Source organism: Rana temporaria, chromosome 4, assembly GCF_905171775.1.
Source record: "Rana temporaria chromosome 4, aRanTem1.1, whole genome shotgun sequence".
In the NCBI taxonomy this organism is placed as follows: Eukaryota; Metazoa; Chordata; class Amphibia; order Anura; family Ranidae; genus Rana; species Rana temporaria.
Window position 1 is genome coordinate 404,072,755 of NC_053492.1, and position 20,000 is coordinate 404,092,754.

Below are 20,000 nucleotides of genomic sequence, written 5' to 3' on the forward strand. Positions count from 1 at the left end.
TTGAGTTGCCAAATGACAGCCAAGAAACCTTAAGGATTTAGAGAAGATCTGTAAAGAAGAGTGGACTAAAATCCCTCCTGGGATGTGTGCAAACCTGATAACCAACTACAAGAAACGTCTTACCTCTGTGCTTGTCAACAAGGGTTTCTCCACCAAGTACTAAGTCATGTTTTGCTTGAGGATCAAATAATTATTTTACTCACTGAACTGCAGCTCGATTGATAACATTTGTATCATGTGTCTGGACGTGTCTTGCCTAGTACACACGTGCGGGATTTCCGATGGGAAAAGTTATGTCGGAAATCCCGAGGGGAAAGGCGAGAACCTGCTCGGTAACTTTTCCCCCTACACGCGGCCAGTTTTCCCATTGGGAAAACTCAGATAAGAGCTTTGGTCGGGAATCCCGACCGTTGTGTATGCTCCTTCGCAGTTTTTCCCATAGGAAAACTGCCAGGAAAAAGTCTGTCGGGAATCCAGGCGGCAAAAAAGAGAGCAGGTTATCTTTTTTTGTCAGGCGGTTTTTGTCAGTTTTCCTGTAGGAAAAACTGCGAGGGAGCATACACACGGCCGGGATTCCCAGCCAAAAGCTCTCCCTCGCAGTTTTCCCGTTAGGAAAACCGGCTGTGTGTACGAGGCTTCTGGATTTTTGGTTGATATTCTGGCCAGATTCTCAAAAGAATTACGCCGGTGTATCTACAGATACACCGGCGTAATTCGAAAATCCCGCCGGCGTATCATTGTTTTGTATTCTCAAAACAAGATACGCCAAAATTAGGCTAGGATCCGACTGGTGTAAGTCACTTACAACTTCGGATCCTAAATGCAATACTACGCTGGCCGCTAGGTGGCTTTTACGTAGATTTCAGCGTTGCATATGCAAATGAGCCGAATACGCCGATTCCCGAACGTTTTGCACCGATTCGCCATAGTTTACGCTGTTTCCGTAAGCGTAAGGTTACCCCAGCTATATGAGGGGTAACCTTACATCGGTCCGCCGTATGCCATGTTAAGTATGGCCGTCGGGACAGCGTCGGGTTTTTACGTCGTTTACGTAACTCGTCGCAAATAGGGCTGTGCGTTAATTACGTTCACGTCACAACCAGTGTATTTGTGGCGTACTATGGAGCATGCGCAGTGGCCTACGTTTAAGGCCGGCTCATGCGCAGTTCGTTCGGCACGGGGCGCGTTTAATTTAAATACAAGCCGCTCCCTTTGATTTACGCGGGGATAGCCGGGCCATTTAGACTACGCCGACGCAAAATACGGAGCAAGTGCTTGGAGAATACGGCACTTGCTCCAGTAAGTTGCGGCGGCGTAGTGTTAATGGCATACGCTACGCCCCGCTCGTAGATACGCTGATCTACGAGAATCTTGCCCTCTGTCTCTATAATTTAAAATACACCTATAATAAAAATTATAGACCCTTTATTTCAATGTAAGTGGGCAAAACAAAATCTGCAGGGGATCAAATAATAATTTTTCCTTTCTGTATCTTACAGTGTAACTGATAACCTTTAAAGCCCTGACATGTGAGCTCCACTCAGTCCTTGAGCACTGTGGGCCCATCCTTTATGATGAATTAGCCTTTGGGGTGTGTAAACAATAGGCTGGGCTCACAGGAATGAGGATTGCTAGCGCTGTACTTAGGGGGAATCACTCCATTGCATGGAGCATAGAGAGGGTAAATGGAACTTGGGATTTCACTTAAGACCCGGACCATTATGCAGGTTAAGGACCTTGCCTCTTTTGCGATTCGGCACTGCGTCGCTTTAACTGACAATTGCGCGGTCGTGCGACGTGGCTCCCAAACAAAATTGGCGTCCTTTTTTCCACAAATAGAGCTTTCTTTTGGTGGTATTTGATCACCTCAATATTAATACAATCAATATTTTTTACTTTTTTGCTATAATAAATATCCCAAAAAAGATATAAAAAAAACATTTTTGTCCTCAGTTTAGGCCGATACGTATTTCTTCTACCTATTTTTGGTAACACATGCGTTTTTGTGTGAGTCCAAAACGCACATGAAAATGCAAAGGTGTTAACCAGGCCTAAGAGAATAATGTATTTACGTAATTTCCAAGCAAAGGTAAGTCATAAATCACAACACATACTTCAACCATACTTAAAGCGGTAGTTCACCCTCACTCACATGATTTTACCATCGAGACAGGCATTGTAGCGCGAGCTACAGTATGCCTGTCCCGATTTTTTTAACCCCGGACTCACCTTGTAATCGTACATTATCGATTTCGGCTCCCGCGGGGAATGGGCGTGCCTATGGAGAGGGAGGATGATTGACGGCCGGCCCTGGCACGTCACTCTCCCTGAAGACAGCCGGAGTAGGTCTCGGCTCTTCACGGCGCCTGCGCATAGCCTGTGCGCAGGCGCCGTGAAGAGCCAAGCCTATTTCGGCTATTTCCGGAGAAGCGTGACGCGCCAGAGCCGGCCGTCAATCATCCTCCGTCTCCATAGGCACGCCCATTCCCCGGTATCTTCGATGTACGAGTACAAGGTGAGTACGGGGGTAAAAAAATCGGGACAGGCATACTGTAGCTCGCGCTACAATGCCTGATTTTATGGTAGAAGAAAAAAAAAAAATTTTTTTGCGTTCATAGGGTGAACCCCCGCTTTAAGTAGAACAGGAAACAGACAGCAGGCCTAGTCCTGAGTATTAGAATGTTGCAGTGCATCCTAATAAATGACAGTGGGGAGGCACCTACGTATGGAATATTATTCACCCATACTATAGTTATTAACATATGTCATGTTTTCCCTTTGTAGCAGTTGGACAGCAGGCGTCTAAGCAGTCCATTGGGGTCACCTGTTCAAGCAGAGGTCTACTTTCCACGATTGGTAAGTTCTTATCTACATTTTCTTATATACATATAGAACTATCTAATAAAGTCTTGGATATCTGAAAGTTTAAAAAAAATAAGATTTTCAACGCTCGGGCCTCATTTACAGGGGTGTACCTATTTGTGCACCCAGGCAAAGGGTCGTCTTTGCCTGCTCTGGATGCAGTCCCATTCATGTCTGTCGGCATGCAGAGGCTGCATGAATACAGACGGTTATCCCAATTTAACAGCCATACAGGAGTGCCTACGTGAATGAAACTTTAAAGCTGCTTTCACACCGGCGGCGCTTTACCATAGTTTTTGCAGCGCTTTTCAGCCGCTAGCGGGCCGCTTTTAACCCCCGCTTGCGGCTGAAAAAGGGTTAAAACTGCACGTAAAGTGCCGCAGCAGCGCGGCTTTGCCGGCGATTCTACCCATTTTTAGGCATAGTATACACCGCTCCTACAGCACTGCAAAGATGCGGCTAGCAGGACTTTTTCTTACCTTCCTGTCAGTGCTCCACTCCAGTGTGAAAGCCCTTGGAGTTAGAGGCTCTTTCATGTCGCTTTGCAGGCGCTATTTTTAGCGCTATAGCACCTGCAAAGCGCCTCGGTGCGCCTAAGACTGGGTTCACACTAGTGCGGGATGCGGCTCGCAGCAGGGGGTGCGGCGTGTCCCTGTTCTCTGTTTCAGGGACAGATCAGGGCTAAATTTGGACCTGAAATGGAGCCAAAGACGCACATGACTCCTGTGCAAGCCGCCCCGCAGCCGTCCCGGAGATTTGTGAACCGGCTCCATGCAAATTGGATGCTAGGAAACCCTCATCCAATTCACACTAGTGTGTACCCAGCCTAAAGCTCAATTAATACAAGATGTGGTGGCACTGCGTTTGCCAGTTATCCTAGTGCACTCTCACTGTGTGACAAGGCAAAATGCCTTGTCTCCTGTGTGCCTGATTCACACCACTGCGTTGCGGTGGTTTACAGGCTCAGTGTACTGAAAAAGAGTGGCAAACACTCCCAGTGCTCAGTCGTCCTCACCAGAAGGAAGGCTGAACCAGTGACACTTCACATACATGGTCCAATGCCGGTGTAGTGTCACAGTTTGCTGCCTATCCTAGAATGCTGCGGAAGTCACGTGGCGGCCAACCTGCGCATGTGCGATGCGTTCCAACGCAAGTGCGATGCGTTCCAATGGATTTTCGACAGTACACAACAGCCGAACCCGGAATTCAGGGCGACGTGGATTAGAGGAAGTGGCCAGTCGGCCTCACGTCCTCGCTTCGCTTGGACGGGCTCGCTCCGCTCGCTCGGCCTCCTGGCTCTTTTTTTAAACATCCTCCAATCCACGGGAATGTTAAGGAAAGAGCCATGGATGCCGACCGAGTTTCACTGGTGTGCACTGCGAGAATGCATGGAACGCATCGCATTTGCGTTGGGAACACATTGCGGCATGCACAGTTGGCCGGCCACGTGACTTCCGGAGCATTCTAGGATAGGCAGCAAGACTGTGACAATACACCCGTGGATGCAGCCCTCCTCGATAGGGGTATCCTGGTGTGGAACTACAAAAAAACCAAAAAATGGGAAAAAGAGTAGCGAAAGCACTACTTTTCAGCAAAACCAATAAAAAGGAAGGCGCAAGCCCCTGGTGCATTACCTGTTTAAAAAGGTATAAGCATTGACACCGGGCTCTCCCGTCCCAGATGGCTTTGGTCGGGTCTCCAATGTAGTAACCCGGAAGCCACATCACAACGTCACTTCCGGGTTTACTCGGCAGCCAACGGTGCCAGTTTTAAAAAATCCACAGTATTCAAAAACGCCAATCTTGGCGTTTTGAATACTTTCAAGTGCAGAGGAGGGGTTTGGGGTCTTAAAGAATACTTGTCACTGCCTATTACTGTCACAAGGAATGTTTACATTCCTTGTGACTGCAATAAAAGTGATCAGAATTTTTTTTTTTTTAAAGGCCCAGTGTAATAATAAAAACAAAACAAAAAATAATATATATATATATTTTATAAATTGCACAAAAATGTGGCCGTCATTTTCTTCTCTATGGTCTCTGCTATATATAATGTTTGGGGGCTCAAAGTAATTTTCTAGCAAAAAATACTGATTTTAACTTGTAAGTAACAAGTGTCATAAATATACCTTGCCCTTAAGTGGTTAAGTGCCAGAAAGGCAATCAATAAAAGCACTGGCCAGGGAGATTTTGATACATATTGGGTACCTCAGTTTGTCTTGTATGGTACAGTATATATTACAAGTCTGTCAAACTATTCAGTTCAGTCTGAAAAGCAGAAGTACAATGTATCTTGGATCTGTCAGAAATATTCTGGAAGGGGTTTGCATACAACTCATTGAGAAGTGTTGTAGAACCATATGATAGTCTATTAATATTGCAGACATTTATATAGCGCTGACAATTAAAGGAGCACTTTACTTATTATACATTGACATCAGTCCTTGCCCTCAAGCAACTAACAACCTAAAGCTGGCCATACATGGTTCACATTTTTTTCATTCAGTCAGCTGAATGAATGAAAAAAACTGAACTGATTTCCCCATCCACCCATTCAAGGTGGATGTGTGAATCCTCCCTGCTGTGTTGTTGTATTCTGACAGCGGGACTCCCCCCCCCCCTCCTATCAACTGATCAGTGCTGCAATCGATTGGCTCCTTGATCTGATCGAAGCAACATTTTCCAACAGCCCAGTTCATAACGTCGATCGACAGAAGAGTGGTCCCAAACCTCGTCTTCTGGGCTGCCCCTCCAGCACTCTCTACTCCTCCTCTCCTCTGAGTGCCACCATAGCAATCCACCTACTAAGGGGGCACTCGTGCAGGGGTGCACCGGAGCCGGGCTGTGCGTGTCTATAGACACACACAGTGCAGCCTGGCCCCGCCCCCTGCTCCCTCCTCACGGGATTGGAGTCACAGTAGCAGAAGCCAATGGCTCTTGGCTCTATCAGCAATGCCTGTGAGACCAGAAAGAGGGGAGAGGAGCTTCTGCAGACGGGACAGCGTGGGAGGACTGAGAGGTTTTTTACCTTAATGTAGAGAATACATTAAAAAGGGAGTTACCGCTCCAGGTGGGTATGCTGGACAATTAATAGCTTCTCAGGAGACCAGGAGTGCTGGCAATGCACAAGGCAAATTGTAGAGGCTAGAAGAATGGACAGCCGCACTTCCAAAAAGCCCTTAGGTTGTCTTTATTTTAAAACAGATGGCAAATGCACTACAAAGGACAGCAAAAAATGGAGATAGCAGCCTACGCGTTTCACACTGGAATTAGTGCTTAATCATGGCTCATGGGTGGGCATGTCCTTAAGTCTAGCTTCAGCAACTATTCTTTTTGCCCCTACCCTTCCTTTTTTCTACAATTAGAGAATACATTAGGGTAAAAAACCTTTTACCTCTAGAATCACTTTAAAGTCGATTTAAAGCGGTTGTAATTTTCTTTTTAAAACCTGTAAGGCAAAAGCATAATGAGCTAGTATGCACTGCATACTAGCTCATTATGAAATACTTACCTTAGAACAAGGCGTCGGCATCTGATCCTGGTCACCACCAAGGGAGCTGACATTTCCCCCTCAGCGTGTCTTCTGGGTTCGCGGCTCCGGCGCTGTGAGTGGCCGGAGCCACGATGATGTCATACATACCGCACATGTACAGGGGAGACTTCTTTCCGCAAGGTCCGCCAGCGTCCACCGACCTTCACAGTGCATGTGCCACTGACGTCAGCGGCTGCATGCAAAGTGAATAACTCCTAAATCTGTAGGTAAAAATGAAAAACAAAGGGGATACAACCACTTTAAAAGTGCCAAGTGCAAAAACAGTGGTAAAATGTCAGTCACTTTAACATACAGAAAAAGTGCTGGTACTAGAAAAACTTTAAAGCCCAGTTCACACTGACAGCAGGAATGAAATCGTGCGACTTCAGCTGAACTCACACGATTTCAGTTCCCGCATGTCAGTCCTGACTTTTTCCGGGTCCAGCACAGATGTCTATACAAATCGCACCCCAAAGTCACCAAAAGTAGTACAAGATCTACTTTTTGGGAATTGGTGCCGCATAAATTGGCGTCGCACTGATTCAGAGACTGGTGCCATTGCCGGCAATAGCCGCCGATTTGGCATCATCACAACGGCATCATTTTTTTGTAGGTAATCCTGATTGTGTTCCAAATAATATAGTGAAACTGTATAGAGTGTGCTGTGCGTGGTGTTGAAGTTTCCATTCAAACTGGTTCTTTCATCACTTTTTTAGGAACCAGATCTCTCTTTGATTTTGAAGAATATTTCTGTACCTAATGTGCTGTAATGTACAGTAAGTAGGTAATCAGTATGGTGGAGTGCAGCAGGTAAGCCTGACAAGGTATTAAAGCGGTTGTAAACCTGCATACACAATTTTTTTTTACACCTGCAAGCCAAAAGCCATATGAGCTAGTATGCACCGCATATTTAGCTCATTATGAAATACTTACCTCAGAACGAGGAGAAGAGAACTTACCAGGTCCACCCGAGCGAGATGTCATCTTGACTCGGCGTGTCTTCCGGGTATCGCCGCGTCCAGCGCTGTGATTGGCTGATCGGCGATGTCGTCACTCCCACGCATGTGCGCAGGAATTCATTCCCGGCAAGGGCCGGCGGCGGCCGGCCCTTCAGCCGAGGAACCCCCCTGCGTATGCGCTGCTGCAATCAGCAGCGCATTGCGAGGGGAGAGATCTCCTAAACCGTTCAGGTTAGGAGATTATAATTTATACCTTCAGGTAAGCCTTATTATAGCTTACCTGTAGTAAAAGTCAAAAAGGGGGGGGTTTACAACCAACTTTTAAAGCCCTGTACACACGATCGGTTTGTCCGATGAAAACAGACCGATGGACTATTTTTATCGGACAAACCGATCGTGTGTGGGCCCCATCGGTTTGTTTTCCATCGGTGAAAAAAAATAAGAACATTGTTTTAAATTTTTTCCTATGGATAAAAAAACAATAGAAAAAAATCGATCGTCTGTGTGAGAGTCCATCGGTCAAAAATCCACGCATGCTCAGAATCAAGTCGACGCATTCTCGAAGCATGGGAACTTCATTTTCTCCGGCACGTCGTAGTGTTTTACGTCACCCGCGTTTGGACACGGTCGGATTTTGACTGATGGTGTATAGGCAAGACTGATGAAAGTCCACTTCATCGATATCCGACAAAAAAATCCATCGGATAGATTCCATCAGATTCCGATCGTGTGTACGAGGCTTAGACACCCTTAACAGAAGCCTGTAAGGATAGAATATGGGAGCAGCCATTGCTGACTTATGTTTGACTGGTCCAGGGGCTTGCGACTTTATGTTTTAGCTTCACTAGCTAGTAAGGTCACTGCCCAGGAAGATGCATATGTATAGAGGCACCTAACTTGCATTTATTTTTTAAGTACATAAATCAACAATGAAGGATGGGATAAGGATGGCAATTCTGGAACTTGCTCCTTAAAAAACTAGTCAAGAGATGCAGCTCTCATATTTAAAGCTGGACCCCAGGAAATCTAAAACTTCTCCCTTGCAGTGGAAGGTGCACCTGCAGTGCAAAGGATAACAGCTTGTTTAGAACTAAGGATAGAAAACAAGATTTTAGTCGGCATTAATGGATCAATCCTCTGATAGTTCAGCAGGGACTGGACAAGATTTGATCAGTCTATGGGCAGGCTGATTATACCCAAGTTGATCCGTTAATTGACTTGGGTACAACCAGCATGTCAGATTTTTAGCATGCAATTATTGCCAGCAGCTATAGCTGCTAGCAGTAATCACTCAGATCCCTTGCACCCCGCACTCGATTGCCTGCATCAACACTGACTTGTTGGGGGAATCAAGCCATTTTCTTTCCTGCAACCCACGGTTAAGGAAAAGAAAATTGCATAATCTATGGCCTGCTTAACTCACCCGAGCTCCTCCACTTATAGGGTACTGAAGTTTTTCGCCTTTTCACAGGCGTGCGCAAATTTAAGCTTTGACATGTTGGTTATCTCTTTACTCAACTTTTATATTTTACCCAAAAATTTACTGGTGAATTTTTTTTAGTGAAGCCTTTGCAGTAATATCGTATGACAAAAATTGGAACTACCACTATTTTATTCTCTAGGGTGTGTGCTTTCAGATAATATATAGCTATGACTAAGCATTGAAGTTCAATGTGAAATGCATCAGCTGTTTATTTCCCACTGTATGCTGTTTTCTTTGTAGTGCATTCTTTTTTACCCAATAAAGGGCACGTCTTTTTTAGACTTATTGGAGTGCGGCTGTCCATATACGTTCTTTTTCTTTGCATGCTCTGTGCATTGCCAGCACCCGTTGGTTCTTGAGTGGACACTGATTGCCGTAGGTGTGCTCACCTGGAGCGGCAGTCTCTTCTATCTTTATGCAAATAGAGCCTAGGGCTGGGGAGCACTGATTTTTCAAAGCTGGGCAACCCTTCCATAGACTCCCATGTTAAACGTCTAGGCATGGGCACACTGAGGCATGGGCACAGTGAGGCATGGGCACAGTGAGGCATGGACACAGTGAGGCATGGACACAGTGAGGCATGGGCACAGTGAGGCATGGACATAGTGAGGCATGCACATGGGCACAGTGAGGCATGCACGTGGGCACAGTGAGGCATGGGCACAGTGAGGCATGCACATGGGCACAGGTAGGGCATGCACATGGGCACAGTGAGCATGGGCACTAGTGAGGCATGCACATGGGGCACAGTGAGGCATGCACATGGGCACAGTGAGGCATGCAACATGGGCACAGTGAGGCATGCACATGGACACAGTGAGGCATGGGCACAGTGAGGGCATGGGACACAGTGAGGCATGCACATGGACACAGTGAGGCATGGACATAGTGAGGCATGGCACACGGGCACAGTGAGGCATGCACATGGGCACAGATGAGGCATGGGCATCAGTGAGGCATGCACATGGGGGCACAGTGAGGCATGCACATGGGCAGCAGTGAGGCATGCACATGGACACAGTGAGGCATGGGCACAGTGAGGCATGCACATGGACACAGTGAGGCATGGGCACAGTGAGGCATGCACATGGACACAGTGAGGCATGCAGATGGACACCCTAGGCTTATACTCGAGTCTATAAGTTTCCCAGTTTTTTGTGGTAAAATTAGGTGCCTCGGCTTATATTCGGGTCGGGCGGCTTATACTCGAGTACATACGGTATTCCCATACCAGTAAGATGCAAGTATTTATTTTTTTCACTTCTGGGAGCCAAATGGAGTGGTGGGGTAGCAAAGTGCTGGTAATGAGGCAAACATTAAAGTGAGCCTGCTGCTTTTCCTTGCATGGGCAAAGCACAGGTTTGTGCTAACTAAAGTACAGGTTCACTTACAATCTGTAACTGATCGAAATAAATATACAGTATTTATGAAATAAAGAAAATTAGGAATGAATGTTTCCTCTGGTTTGTATAAAAACAAAGCATCATGTATTGGTCTTCTACATTAAAAAAAATGCTGAATGACAGGTGGATATTCCATGGGAGCAAATGAATATATACACTTCATTATGTATTTATTGCCTAATGATGGTGGTGGTCCAGCACACTAGAAAAGTGATGGATTGCTTGCTGTTATCAGCAAATCACTATTACAAATGCTGTAGGGGAGCCAGGGGTGGAAGCATTCCTCTTGACATGGCCTCAGGACCTCGGCAGTAATACTGATGGACAGCAGAGAACAATCATCTACTAGGCGCAGGACCCCATCTGTCAGGAAATAGCCGTGGCCAGTAATTTCACCTTCTGCAGCCCCTGTAACAGTTTTATAACATCTGCAGTGCGGTTTTTAAAGTGGAACTTCACTCTCTCCTTAATCTATATGCTGTTAGCATTAGTAAAATATGGATGGGGGAAGTATATCATTTTTTCTTTTGTTTTAACCTTTTTTTTACATTTCTTTAGTTACCTTTGGGTGGGTGGGGGGTTAGCTAAGCACACCCGCCTGCCTGAGTTAAGGGCTGATTGATCCAGGATGTAAATGCTACATGAATCAGCTGCCCTTACTCAAGAACTGCTAGGGGGGTGTTCCACTTGAACACCAGCCTTTTTCTCACACTTTTTGTTTATATATATATGTGTGTGTGTGTGTATATATTAAATATATATGAATACCACGCTATACTAATATCATTAATTAAATCCGAATAGATAAATTGATATTCTATACACAATAAATAGTGAAATAGTGAAAAATTGTGAATAAAGTGCAACAGTGCATGTGACACAATCCAATATTAATATTTAAATAATTCAAAACTGCATCATAAAGTCCATTTAAACATGATCCAAATCTTGCAATGGTGTTCCATTGGGGTGGGCGCAAGCAAACTGAAAAAAAAACCCCATCAAGTGCAGCCACTGTGCCCATCAAGTGCAGCCACTGTGCCCATCAAGTGCAGCCACTGTGCCCATCAAGTGCAGCCACTGTGCCCAATCAATTGCCGTCACTGTGCCCAATCAATTGCCGCCACTGTGCCCAATCAATTGCCGCCACTGTGCCCAATCAATTGCCGCCACTGTGCCCAATCAATTGCCGCCACTGTGCCCAATCAATTGCCACCAGTGTGCCCCATCAATTTCTGCCAGTGTGCCCCATCAATTTCTGCCAGTTTGCCCCATCAATTTCTGCCAGTGTGCCCCATCAATTGCCGCCAGTGTGCCCCATCAATTGCCGCCAGTGTGCCCCATCAATTGCCGCCAGTGTGCCCCATCAATTGCCGCCAGTGTGCCCCATCAATTGCCGCCAGTGGTGCCCCATCAATTGCCGCCAGTGTGCCCCATAAATTTCTGCCAGTTTGCCCCATCAATTTCTGCCAGTGTGCCCCATCAATTTCTGCCAGTGTGCCCCATCAATTGCCGCCAGTGTGCCCCATCAATTGCTGCCAGTGTGCCCCCCCCCCCCCCGCCCAGCACTTACCTGTCTCACTGTCCTCCACGCTTTGAGTCCTCCATGTCTTCTCCCGTCCTCTTCCCGTCATCTCTGCCTGATAGGCGTCCAATCACAGCACCTGTCGCTTCAGCCAATCAGGTGACAGGGTAACCAGACCCGAGCACCTGATTGGCTAAGAGGCGGGTCAGTGTTAGGGAAGCGATTTATTCGCTTCTCTAACACAACACTGTGTATACAGCCAACGCACAGCATTGCGCCTGCTGTGTACCAATTTGGAAGCCTATTAGAGCCCACAGCTCTAATCAGGACGCCTATTAAGCCCCATACACACTATCAGTTTTCCTGCAGGTTTTTCTCTTCAGGTTTACCAAAACCATGTAGTGCAAGGGCCTGCCTGATTGCATACGAATTGAAACTCTTAAGGTTTGACCTCATATTAGATGGTTTTGGTAAACCCAAAGAGAAAAACCTGCAGGAAAACTGATAGTGTGTATGGGGCTTTAGAGCCGACGGCTCTAATCAGGCGCTTCCAAAAACACTCCCGCCACTGTAATTCAGATGCCCGGTGCCCGACATGGGGCCGGACACCTGAATAGGGGGCGGCAGTGGCGACAATAGATAGATTCATGCAATGCATGAATCTATCTATTAGTGATAGAGCGGTGCAGGAGAGAAGGGGCGGCGCTTCTGCGCCCTCTATGGACACCCCACCACTGCACATGACAAGACACTTGTGCTCCCCCTGTGTGACACTGCTCACCTCAGAGCGTGCAAACTCACAATTAGGTTTGGTCCACCTCTGGTTTCTGTAAACCAAGTGTCTTGTCACGTGAACACGTTTGGAACACCATAGCAAGATTTGGATCATGTTTAAATGGACTTTATGATTTAATATGCATTTGGATTTATTTGAAATCTAATATTGGATTGTGTCACATGCACTGCAGCACTTTATTCACAATTTTTCACTTTATCTGTTGTATATATAATATCAATTTATCTACTCAGATTTAATTAATGAAATTAGTATAGCACGGCATTCATATATATTTCATAATCACAGCACGAACGTATGGGACGTGATCAATGGCGGCAGCTGATCATCTAGGATTTCAGTACATATTTTATTGGTAGCTCACAAGATTAGTTTACATTTTATATTTATATATATATATATATATATATATATATATATATATATATATATATATATATATATATATATATATATATATATAGTTTTTTTTTTTAAGCAAACTCCATAGAGAATAAAATGGTGGGCTTTCCAATTTTTATGTCACACGTTATTTGCACAGAAGTTTTTTTGGGGGGGAAAAATACACATTAATCTATTTTATTGCACACAAACACAATATAATACTAAATTCGAGGATTCCAAGCATGTAGGCTTCCATTGACAGCAAACAAGAAGGCTCTGCAAAAGTTGCAGTTATAAGGTTACTTGTTTCCAGGTACTGAATAAAGCTATAAAAATTTGTATCGATAGAATGGAATTTCATCGCATTGTAAATATGAATTAGTGGAGATAATGAAGTGAATGTAGCAGGATGTTTGACAAGTTGTAGTAATCATAGGGCAGTTTATAATGTCTGTAATTAGCATTAGAATAAAACTGGGGGTGTGTCGGTGTCTGAGGTAATGACTCACTACGCTTTCTGTTTGTCCTATACTAACATTGTGAACACATCTCCAGCACTGACTGAATCATCTGTGGGACAAACATAAGGAAAGAATTCACTCATTTGTACTACAGGGGATTTCTAAGTAAATGAAATTTGCTTATTTTCCTCACACGGAAGACATTGTCAGTTGTATGGACTCCAGAACAACACACTCTGAGGCCCCGTACACACGGCCGAGGAACTCGACGTGCCAAACACATCGAGTTCCTCGGCCAGTTCAGCCCTGAAGCCGCCGAGGACCTCGGCGGGCCGAGAGCTCCCATAGAACAACGAGGAAATAGAGAACATGTTCTCTATTTCCTCGCCGAGGTCCTCGTCGGCTTCCTCGGCCGAAAGTGTACACACGACCAGTTTCCTCGGCAGAATTCAGCCAGAAACTCGGTCGGAAGCTGAATTCTGCCGAGGAAACTGGTCGTGTGTACGGGGCCATAGAGTAACTGGGAACTTTTAGACGTCTAGTCAGACTACTTTAATCAAGCTGAATAGCTATGGCGAGGAAGCTCCTACAAACCCAGGCTTTCCTCCATGTGCACCCAATGGAAGCTCAAGCCATAGAAATGCTGAAAGGAGCACCAGACCAAAACCAGAAAGCTCCATTACTGCTCAGAAACTGCTGCTTAAAGCAGGAGTTCACCCGAAAAACTATTTTTAACATTAGATTGATGCTCATTTTGTCTAGGGGAATCGGGTGTTTTTTTTAAAATCGAAGCGGTACTTACCGTTTTAGAGATAGATCTTCTCCGCCGCTTCCGGGTATGGTCTTCGGGACTGGGCGTTCCTATTTGATTGACAGGCTTCCGACAGGCTTCCGACGGTCGCATACAGCGCGTCACGAGTAGCCGAAATAAGTGAATTTTCATTACCTAAGCGGTAACCCAGAGCAGCATTCGGGATCACATTGCAGTATCCTGATAAAGTTACTTACCTTGTCACCAGGATCCAGCGATGTCCTCCCGCTTTATTCCCGAGCTGTGTCCTCCACTCGATTCATTACTGTGCCGGGCTCCGTTCCCTGTGAGCGTCACGACGCATGGAGACGGAATCCAGCGCCAAATTTAAAACGTGAAAAAACAAAACACATACAGTACACTGTAATCTTACAGATTACATTACTGTATCAAATTATTTCACTTCCCTTTTGTCCCTAGTGCTTTATCCAGTGCCCTGCATGCACTTTTATATTATATAAACTGTTCTTTCTGCCTGGAAACTTAAGATTGTCCATAGCAACCAAAAAGCGCCCCTTTACATCAAAAGTGGTTTTAGACCAGCTAGAAAACAGCGATACTCTGATTGGCGATTTATTGAAACAAAATGAACAAAGGATAAAATCCAAAGCTGTATAACATCCAAAAATTCATGCAACACTGCAATCAATGGTAGTAAGTGGACATAGGGGACAAAAAAGCTAACATGTTTCACATCATGGATAGATGCTTAGGACTAAGTGTATATATATATATATATATATATATATATATATATATATATATATATATATATATATATATATATATATATATATATATATGTGATCCCGCACTTTTGGGTAGTAGGCATTAATGTGCGCTGCCGGCGGTTCGCTCCTGTTGTGATTATGCACAGAAGGAGCCAATCAGCGGGTACCACAGATTTGATGTCCGCTGACACCTGCCAATTGTTCGGTACACAGGCAGAATGGCCAATGTAAACAAGGCTGATTGCCATTTTGTCAGAAGGGAAGGCATGAATCCTGTGTTCCTGCAAAGCATGTCTTCCCTTAGTAAAAGCACCTCCCTCACAGTACGCAAACACAGGCTAGGCACACAGTTAACCCTTTGATCCCTCCTGATATCAACCCCTTCCCAGCCAGTGTCATTAGTACAGTAACCATGCATATTTTTAGCACTGATCACTGTATTGGTGTTACTGGTTCCCAAAAAAGTCTCAAAAGTGTGAGTTATGCCGCGTACACACGGTCGGAATTTCCGACAACAAATGTTCGATGTGAGCTGCTTGTTGGAAAATCCGACTGTGTGTATGCTCCATCGGACATTTGCTGTCGGAATTTCCGACAACCAAAATTTGAGAGCTGGTTCTCAAATTTTCCGACAACAAAAGTTGGCGGAAATGCTGACCGTGTGTACACAATTCAACGCATAACAATTCTACGCATGTTCGGAATCAATTCGACGCATGCTCGGAATCATTGAACTTTTCCCGGCTCGTCGTAGTGTTGTATGTCACCGCGTTTTTGTCGTTCGGAATTTCCAACAACAATTGTGGGACCTTGTGTATGCAAGACAAGTTTGAGCCAACATCCGTCGGAAATGTATCCACGTATGTCGGAATGTCCGATCGTCTGTACGCGGCATTAGTGTCCGATATGATTGCCACAATATCGCAGTCCCACTATAAGTCGCTAATCGCCGCCATTACTAGTGAAAAAAAATAAATACAAGTTCCACAAATATATCGCATATTGTAGATGCTGGAACTTTTGCGCAAACCAATCAATATACGCATATTGGGATTTTGGATACCAAAATACATGGAGCAGAATATATATTGGCCTAAATTGATAAAGAATTTTTTTTATTTTATTTATTGGATAGGTTTTTATAGCAACAAGTATTGTTTTTTTTTTTTTTTTAATTGTCTCTTTTTTTTGTTCATAGCTCAAAAAATAAAAACCACAGTGGTGATCAAATAGCACCAAAAGAAAGTACTATTTGTGGGAATTTTTTTATTTATTTGTGTACAGTGTCGCACGGCCGCATAGTTGTCAGTTAAAGTAACACAGTGCCGTATCGCCAAAAAAATTGCCTTGTCACGAAAGGGGCGTAAATCTCCCGGAACTCAAGTGGTTAAACAATATTTTTACGAATGGCACAATGCAGATTTATAGCTGGATTCAGGAAGAAATGCCTAACGTTAGGCAGGCATAGCATATCTCATATATGCTACGCCGCCGTAAGTTAGAGAGGCAAGTGCTGTATTCACAAAGCACTTGCGTCCTAAGTTACGGCGGCGTAGCGTAAATGTGCCGGCGTAAGCACGCCTAATTCAAATTGTGAAGAGGTGGGCATGTTTTATGTAAATAAAGCATGACCCCACGTAAATGACGTTTTGAACGAACGGCGCATGCGCCGTCCGTGGACGTATCCCAGTGCGCATGCTCCAAATTACGCCGCAAAGACTTATTGGTTTCGACTTGAAAGTAAATTACGCCCAGCCCCATTCACGGACGACTTACGCAAACGACGTAAAAATTTCAAAATTCGACGCGGTTCCGAAGTCCATACTTAACATTGGCTGCGCCACCTTTTTGGTGGAATATCTTTAGGCCTGAAAACGCCTTACGTGAACGGCGTATCTTTACTGCGACAGGCAAGCGTGCGTTTGTGAATAGGCGTATCTCGCTGATTTACGCATTCTAGGCGTAAATTAGCGTACATGCCCCTAGCGGCCAGCGTAAATAGACAGCTAAGATACGCCGGCGCCGGCGGTCGTATCTTAGCTAGATTTAAGTGTATCTCAATTTGAGAATGCACTTAAATATACGACTGCGCAGATCAGAGTTACGCCGGCGTATCTACTGATACGCCGGCGTAACTCTACCTGAATCTGGCTATTAAACTCCTGGGGCCCCTTGTCTGGATGGGCCTGTTTATAGAAAAGGTGAACTTAGGCCATAAGGTTTGTTAGCCTGGAAGTAATATACAGGCATTCACAAGTGTGGTAAATATAGACGGATATGTTCCTGCTTATTCCAAGCATTGGTGTTATATTTCCTACTTGCCCAGCAGGATGTATATAGACAATAAAAGCCATTTTACATAATGATTTTGTGACCTCACATGAAAGGTGCTATTCAGGTTAGAACCATTCAATAGTTGGTCACATTATACCAGCAAGACTTTAAATAGACGAGTTTGAGAGATTACATATCATGCAGCTTTTTGTGCCACAAGGAAGACCTCATCAAATGAATCCATCAAGCCAGCTATTTATTCGACAAGATACTTCTTTGTATTCATCAAATGCATTGCTTTTAGGTTCAAAACCAGCAAAATACCCAGGCAAATGTCCCAACACGTCTAGCTGTTCTGCATGGGTTCATGTAGGGACAAAGCCCTTACCAGGTTTGGATGCACAAAGCTCTGTAGCTGCTGCTCTCAGTTATTCCCTAGCGTTCCTTTCCATGATGTTTGTAAACACGTCTGGCTTCTTATTTAGGCCCCATTCAAAGGAATGAAAGTGTCCATCCAGGCACACCAAGGCCTGGGGGTGATCCACAGGATCCACAAATCCTCCTACATAAGTTATACCTGTTTATGTTCATTTTTCTCTTCTCTATATCCATTCAAAATCCAGAATTTATCAAGCTTGTCTGAGCGTCAAGAAAAAAGGGGGCGGAGAGCGGAAATTACACTCTGCATCGCTCAACCATGGGGTTGACTCGCATTTTTACTGCCTCTCATCCAACCCTGTGGTTGGAAGGGCCGCAGCCATGGCAGTAATTATCTCCCCCAGGGCAGCCTTTAGGAATTTTACACAGCTTCAGGCATGGTCCCCTGGAGCAGAGAACCGGGGTGCCGCGAATTGAGAAGTGGGGGGGTGCCGCGAATTCAGAAGCAGAGGGGTGACGCGGATTGAGAACTGGGGGGGGGGTGCCGCGAATTGAGGTGGGGGGGGCTTGGGGAGCTGACAAAAATAATTAAAAAAAATAGGATTCCGGCCGGGTCTCTGGGGACCATCGGGCCCCTTACAGGTGTACTGCCTGTACCCCCCTAATGGCGGTCCTAATTTCCCCTGTCACAATCGGCGGGTGATAGTTCCTGTAGTTCCTGTTCAAGTAAATCAGGCCATGCTGCAACCGCCCTGCACCCTTGTTTCCACCCATTTTTTTATGTTTGTCTGTGCTGCATGCCCTAATCTCATAGTGTTCAGAATGGACAATTTTATTTATTTTGTTGCTTGTAAAAACCTTTATTTTGTAGTCCTTCATTACCAGCGCCTTGAGGCGATTAAGTTCGCATTTGTTTGCGCTATATAAGTTTCTCACTCACTCACTCACTCACTTCCTCCTCCTCCTTATTAGCCTAGGCTATTAAGTCACAAGGCTATTCGCAAGGGTTTCTGGGATAGGCATCATGTATCCCAGTAGTCCTTGCAAATAGCCTTTTTGCATAGAGAAGGGGCGGCAACTTCCTCTGACACTCCCGTTGCTATGGAAACCTGACTGAAACCTTACATCGCTTGTGCAGCACTGAGCATGTGCGCGATCTGCAAGGCTGAAATCCAGGAAGTCATACAGTCTGGCTTCATGATGCCCACACTTAAGATGACCACGGTCTATTTCTAGATTATAAACTAACTAAATGCTCTAACAACCTAACAAAACGGACCTTAGTTTACAGACTAACTTTACTAGACTACATTAAGCTTGTGTATTACAGGGGTATTTATATTTAAAAAGTGAAATTGTGGGTGGAACTCCCCTTTAATAGTCTGGAATTTAAGGGGTTAAAACAGGAGGTGAGAAGGCAAGACGTCTCCTCACCTGTCAAATGTTCTCTGAAAAGCGATCCCAACTATGCAGAGTGCAACGCTTGTGAAAAAATTAGACCTTTTAAAGCACTACTGATTTAAAACTCCAAACTTTATCACCTTTTTTTTATCTCAAATCAAATGTCGCACCCTATGTGTTATAAAATCCTTCATAGCAGTCACTAGAGGGAAAAGGGCCAGAAAAAGGTGAAACATACACAAAGCAGAATTGCTCTTTATTAGGTAAGCAGTCCACCCAAAAGCAAAGCCAGATCACCAGGTGAAAACAGAGGGGGGAAAAAGCCTAAGACAAGAAAACTAATGCAGCCCCCACATCTAATGATCGGTAAGCTGCAATATATTACATTTCTGGTTTGGGTTTAATACCGCTTGAAGTATTTCCAAGTAGTCCCATAGTCTCACAGCATCTTGTACAAAGGGAATGTTCTGGCAGCAGAATGAGGTTAGAACATTTCTTCTGCTGCTGCTCAGACTGAGCTCCAGGAGATCTCATCCATTTAATTATGTATACGTCTTCTTTACCACCACAGAGACCTTTAAACACTATTGATTAAGTACTTGAGCATTAAGCAGTGTGGTTCCCAGGCTGTTAGTAATGTGATGTCTTTGTAAATCTGTGTGTTTTGTCCACCAGTAACTGAATCCTTTATCTTTTCAGACGGTTCCGTTCTGTGGTCACATAAATGGTGGCATGAGGCCGGGGAAGAAGATCCTCATAATGGGAATTGTCGGCATGAACCCAGAGAGGTGTGAAAGTCATGTTTGGATACACTTATTGATCTGTTCCAATGTAACCCTGATTAGTGCTCGCCAGTACTGCTGTGTGAACAAGTTGTTGTGCTGCTTTCTTTTTTTGCCTGGACAGACACTTGTTCAACAAATGCAAGACACATATATATATATATATATTAGGGCTAGGGAAATTAAAGATTAATTCCTCGATTAAGCTAGTCCGGTACT

General features: G+C 44.8%; 1 protein-coding gene across 1 annotated transcript in view; it reads left to right on the forward strand.

The window, feature by feature from the left end:
• LGALSL (galectin like) overlaps positions 1-20,000 on the forward strand; it is a 73,517-nt gene that overhangs the window by 25,207 nt on the left and 28,310 nt on the right. The window contains exons 2-3 of the mRNA XM_040351231.1: positions 2,785-2,856; positions 19,699-19,787. Of these exons, the coding sequence (XP_040207165.1) occupies positions 2,785-2,856; positions 19,699-19,787 (161 nt within the window). The remainder of the gene's footprint in view (positions 1-2,784; positions 2,857-19,698; positions 19,788-20,000) is intronic.